We start from the raw sequence: 6,078 nt of genomic DNA, 5'->3' as shown, positions 1-6,078 counted from the left end.
TAGCTATGAAAACGACAATGATCAATGGAAGATCTGCATTAGGAATCCCATATACTTTTACTTTATCCCTAAACCTTAAGGCCTGTCTTTTATCTCATTGTCTTCAGCATGTGAATGTGTTTCCTCTCGATGCCGACGAGAGAGGTTTGATTTGATCAAATGGATCTTTCTCAACAGTATCGATAGGGAGTATAGGATGTAACTCAATTCAGGAATCTTCGGTATAACCTATAGGTGGGGCAACTGTTGAACCGATGGATATTTGTAATGGAAAGGTTTGTTAGTGAAATTTAATAGGAATTAAATGTCGATTCTCATAGATGGTGCCACCATTTTGTTAAGGGATTAAAATCTAAGAGGCTGGTCTTGATGATGATGACGTTTGCAGCTCCGACATGATGGTGAAGGAGGTGGACTTGCAATATTAACACTTCAACACCTAAGTTAATTTGTGAAATAAATTGAGCTGGAGCCAAAATTTGGAAAATGTATCTCATATCTGTTTTAGGGCAGAAGGGAAATATATATACGGTGAATATGATTGAGCCTTCCTAATCATTTTTTAGACATTGAGTCCGATTCAAAATAATCGTGAAAAGGATTGAGGTAGACATTTTATTCCCATTCTATAAAATAGATAAAGATGAGGAAGTGATGCAGGGCACAATGAGTTGAATGTTGATATGAGAAAATCTAAAGTCCAATAAGCATCTTACGAGAAACTCCCACTAAATATGATCAAAAACCTTTTCGAGATTCAATTTAGAGATAACATTATTTTTTTCCTTCTTTATTTTGCATATGTACTCAACAATTTCTTAACAAAATAATACCATTATCAATGATGCCATACCTATCAGACTATTTTGATAAGAAATAAAAATGAATAAGAATGGTCTAAACCAAAACTTTGGTGATAGCCAAAATTGTGATTTTACACCATTCAATATAGTTAACGTTAAACAATTTTTGTAAAAAAAACTTTAACTAACCAAGTTCTATTTTACCACCTTATTTAACCCAAACAAAGCTTGTAAAAATTGACCAAATCCATGTATAAAAGGAAAAGTATAAAAGCAAATAAAACAAAAAAACACTTTAAAAAGAATAACAATTAACAAATAATCAAGCCGTTTAAATTTGAATTTAAAAACGGAGAATGAAAACCTTTCCCGGTTAATCATCATTCATCATTTTATTATGATTGTAATTTGTTACAATAAAAAAATCCATTCACTCTTCAAATGAAAGTAAAAAAACAAAGCGTGCGTATGAGATTTGAAAATTAAAACACCATAGTGTGCGGGTCCCACACCATCTAGTATCTATCACCAACTTTCAGATAATTTATTTTTCGATAAAAAATTTGACCAGAAATATTCTGATTAAGGAAAAAAGAAAAAGAAAGTATAATTTTAATTAAATATTTTTTGCATTTATTAAAATTCTACAAAAACGAAGATGTACTTTGATTGTGTACAACTGGGCTAGGGTTCCTATATCCTCCCCAGAACGGTGCCTCCTTCAAACATAACAAGTGTTCATTTCATTCTTCTATAAAACTCTGCGTTTTACAACCGGTAAACGGCGATACAACTCTCGTCGTTTTCTCTCTCTTCCGTTTCGCGTTTTGGATTATAACCGTTTCTCTATCTCTCTGGTTCGAGGGTTCGAGATGGACGATACGTTGCTTGACGATATCATTCGGAAGCTTGTATCGGCGAAGAACGGTAGAACGACGAAACAAGTGAATCTTACGGAGGCGGATATTCGTCAACTTTGTACTTCGGCGAAGGAGATTTTTCTCAGTCAACCTAATCTTCTTGAGCTTGAAGCTCCTATCAAAATCTGTGGTATATTATATTTCTTGTTCGTTATTGTTGATTTCAGTTTGTGATATGATATTTGATATTGACTGGTTATATTGATTGATTGTGATTTTTGATGTTAGAGTTAGGTGATTGAATTGAATGAAGAAAAATGCAACTGTGAAATGGCGTGTGGTTTTCTGTTAATTGATTATTGTTGTTTAGTGAATGATTAGGTTTTGATTATGTACTTGTATCTTTTGGAAGTTCTTTTGTGAATTGAGTTGAGTTCCGTTTGGGATTTTAGTTAGGGTTTGGTTGTTTTCTTGGGATAGAGGTAAGTGTCATGATGATGGTTAAACTGCTTGAGCTGAATTATTATCTCTCCATGTTTGTGTTACTTATTATTTTGTGGCAAGTCTGAAGAGTATGTATGAATGTACGAAGATCATATTATGAATTCTTTGGACGTTGTCTTGTTGGTTGTAATAGTTTATACTTTCTTTTAACTCAAATGAACACATAATTAGTTGCATTGGATGATTTCAAATTAGTTCCTTGTTTAACTTTCTGTGCTTCAATTTAACAATGGGGTCAATGGTTTATGGTATTTTATGCAAGCTCCCCCTATGTCAGAAACACTGTCTTATGGTGTTTTTTGTTTGTTTACGCCAGCCCTTTGGCATGTTGACATCTGTATGGTATTCGGTTTTAATCAGGGTTGTCCAATAGCGGTGCTATAGCTTGCCAGAATTTGAACAAACCACTATTATACTGCAGTACACTATTTAGTATGAAGTGTTGTTAAATTGAGGATATAGTGGCGCCAAAGCACTGTAGCATAGCGAAATTTGAACAAGCCGCTATTTTCCCGTGAGTTGCGATTGACAAACATTGGTTTAAATAGTCAATAATCATAAACATCTTTAAAGCCCACTTTTCTAACTTGGTAACTAATGAGTTTTATTTTTAGGGCTGCAGTGGTAGATTCCACATTTATTTTGTTTGTAAAGTTTAGTGCATGTTTGATTTGACATTTGCAAAGTCCCAAATCATGGTTTGAGCATATATCGTGGTTGCCGGTTTGGGAGTTCCAAATGCCAACCCATACACACTCTTAGACTTTAGAACCTATTGTGAACTTATCGTTGTGTTTTCTCACTAAAAGCTTTTCTGTTTTATTAAAAATATGGATGCTATGCTTGAGACCTCGAGTAGTTTGTTTGTGGAAATAATTATATTAAAATTGTTAAACATTTCCCACTAATTTGATTGCCTTGTTTCATTCAGTTGTGTGGTTTTTTCCTTCTGGTATCTGTTATCAGTTAGTGCTATGTAGTGTATGACCATTGTTTAAACAATTCATTTGCAGGAGACGTCCACGGCCAGTTTTCAGACCTTTTAAGACTGTTCGAATATGGGGGATACCCACCTGAAGCCAATTATTTATTTCTTGGTGATTATGTTGATCGTGGTAAGCAGAGCATAGAGACAATATGCTTACTTCTTGCATACAAAATCAAATACAAGGAGAACTTCTTTCTACTCAGGGGTAACCACGAATGTGCCTCCATCAATCGCATATATGGTTTCTATGATGAGTGCAAGAGGAGGTTCAATGTTCGACTCTGGAAGACATTTACTGATTGCTTTAACTGTTTACCGGTTGCTGCTCTAGTTGATGAGAAGATCCTTTGTATGCATGGTGGTCTCTCTCCCGAACTTAAAAACTTAGATCAGATACGGAATATTGCTCGCCCTATTGATGTGCCAGATCATGGCCTTCTCTGTGACCTTCTCTGGGCTGATCCCGATAAAGATCTCGAGGGATGGGGAGAAAATGATCGAGGTGTGTCATTCACATTTGGGGCTGATAAGGTTGCTGAGTTTCTTGAGCACCATGATCTTGATCTGATTTGTAGAGCTCACCAGGTAATGAAACATGTAGTTTGGTTGATTTCGATGATTTAAAATGTCTTCTTGATTGACCACCCATGGTTATAAATAGTATATTTTGCTTATACAATAGTTGGGCATACACAATAAGTTTTCAATTTATTGATTATTACTCAAGCTGTTTTTAAAAAAAAAAGCGCATCCTTAGGTTTTAAGACAAACAGATTAATTATTATTGTAAAAAATCTTGAGAATTTATGACGTTTAATGCATCAAGAACATGAATGCACAATATGGTTTTCTCGTGGCTTCCCATTTCCTCTCTGCACTAATTTCAACACCTCACGAGTCATGAGTATGAGGTCATTCCTATTCGTGTTCAATTGACTATCCTTTCGTTTAACTGCTTATTTTTGCAGACATGGTTTTTTATTGTATTATCTGTCTGTCTATGCTGATGTATTGTGCTTTCGCTTGGCTAGGGGTCTAGATTCTTTTTGATTAATCAGAAAAACTGATCTGATGTTATCCTCTTAAAATTTTTGGTGCTGTGTCTCAGGTTGTAGAAGATGGATATGAGTTTTTTGCCAAACGTAAGCTGGTGACTATATTCTCTGCACCAAATTACTGTGGTGAGTTTGATAATGCGGGTGCTATGATGAGTGTGGATGACACATTGACGTGCTCTTTCCAGATACTTAAGTCTTCCGATAAGAAGGGGAAAGGTGGGTTTGGCAATAACACATCAAGACCTGGAACTCCACCTCATAAGGTAAAAAAATAGGGATTGTTATGCATGCCCTTGTTTATTAAAGCTCATATTTTTCCATGTATACGTGTATGGGGGTCATGTGTTGTATGTTTAAATGCGAGTATGTCACAAACTTGAGTTATAATCAAAGAAGTCAAAAGTTTCATAACTTCAATTAGTATCAGTACGTATGAAGTTTGATGTCACTTAAGTTGGTCATTGCATTTATGATGACATGCCTTATTTTGTGTAGATTTATATATCATTTTAAGTACAAAAACATGACATTGATAATCCAATGTATATCGCTCTAAAATAATATCTTGGGTGAGATCCTATGGTTTCAAGTTAAGAAAATGTTATAAGCCATATATGGTGTTCCCATTAAAGCTAAGTGTCCAAAAGATGTAGCGTATGTTTGTACACACTTTTTCCACTGGTAAAAATCCACGTCAAGCCAAAAGTTAAGTGTCCAAAAGAGATGCAGAGCGTATGTTTGGACACTTTTTCCATGGTGAAAATCCACGTCAAGCCAAAAGCTACCAAATGTAGCTCTAACTAAATGCACATCTAGGATACCCAACAGGTTTTCCAAGCACACTATACCTCCCGGGGCTACATCCATAGACCCAATTCACAATTATACCAGACTCAAACCAAATTTGAAATATCTAATTTTCGTGCACAACTATCCTAATTTGAAAGGCTAGAGCAGCAACCTATAATGCAGTGCCCATGTTTTTCTAGAGATGTAAGAAAGAAATGGCTATGCATTTTGTGGCAATCCTCTTTACAAAGTTTACGCATGCTGATCTCCATTTGTTCCCCTTAAGTTTTCTGGTGGTAGAGTCAGAGAAGTCACCTTTTATGTATGTTTGCTCAAATTTGTTCCCCTTATGTTTGCTCAAATTTTTATGACTTCATTTAGTTTGTACAATCAGGGCCTATTTGGATTGATTTATTTGAACTTATCTCCTTAGTTAGGGGTCTTATCTCCTTACATATATGCAGTTCTGATATTGCTACATTTTTGTTTGTAAATTTAATTAGTTATGACATGTTACCTTATTTTGTTCCAGGGTGGGAAGACTTAATTAACACTCTCGAGCTATGTACTATAAAGTCAGTGAGCTGGATGATGGCTTTCATTCTCAACATAGGTTAAAGGCTTATCTTTCTTCCTGTCATGATTGATGATTCAAAAGATATAATTGCATTTTGCCTGCTTTCTCTGGCAACGATAGCTAAAGACAGTAGTATGGCAGGGACATGGCACATTTCATTGTGCAACTACGATTGACCCCCTTCCTTTTGTTTCTTTTTATAGTTTTTTCTTCTTATTCTTATTATTATTAATGTACAATGGAATTTCAAACTCCATAAGGGGTAATCTTCAATATCTTGTTATGGTGTTGCTGAAATTTTATTATATGATTGCATCAACTTCATATAAATTAAACTGACAATCCAAACTAAATCAAAATAAAATCGATTATTTCTTGTTCAATTCTAGAACTGAACCGAACCAATAGAAGTTGATGTGGTTTGGTTCGGTTCTCGGTTTTAATTTTTAAGAACTTTCAAACCGATGCACTGAACTATTGAATATAATTATGTTCTAAA

The 6,078-nt window shown here is 34.8% G+C and overlaps 1 protein-coding gene across 1 annotated transcript; it reads left to right on the top strand.

Annotated features, from left to right (window-relative positions):
• Positions 1-1,433: 1,433 nt before the first annotated feature.
• LOC127101303 (serine/threonine-protein phosphatase PP1) lies at positions 1,434-5,876 on the top strand. Its single transcript, XM_051038678.1, has 5 exons — positions 1,434-1,580; positions 1,668-1,853; positions 3,181-3,740; positions 4,264-4,476; positions 5,535-5,876. Exons 2-5 carry the CDS (start codon positions 1,676-1,678, stop codon positions 5,547-5,549), a joined length of 966 nt encoding a protein of 321 aa, XP_050894635.1. The 5' UTR covers positions 1,434-1,580; positions 1,668-1,675; the 3' UTR covers positions 5,550-5,876.
• The last annotated feature ends 202 nt before the right edge of the window (positions 5,877-6,078 follow it).

The sequence above is a fragment of the Lathyrus oleraceus genome, chromosome 7, assembly GCF_024323335.1.
Source record: "Lathyrus oleraceus cultivar Zhongwan6 chromosome 7, CAAS_Psat_ZW6_1.0, whole genome shotgun sequence".
NCBI classification, from domain to species: domain Eukaryota; kingdom Viridiplantae; phylum Streptophyta; class Magnoliopsida; order Fabales; family Fabaceae; genus Lathyrus; species Lathyrus oleraceus.
This window is presented reverse-complemented; position numbering and strand designations above follow the sequence as displayed.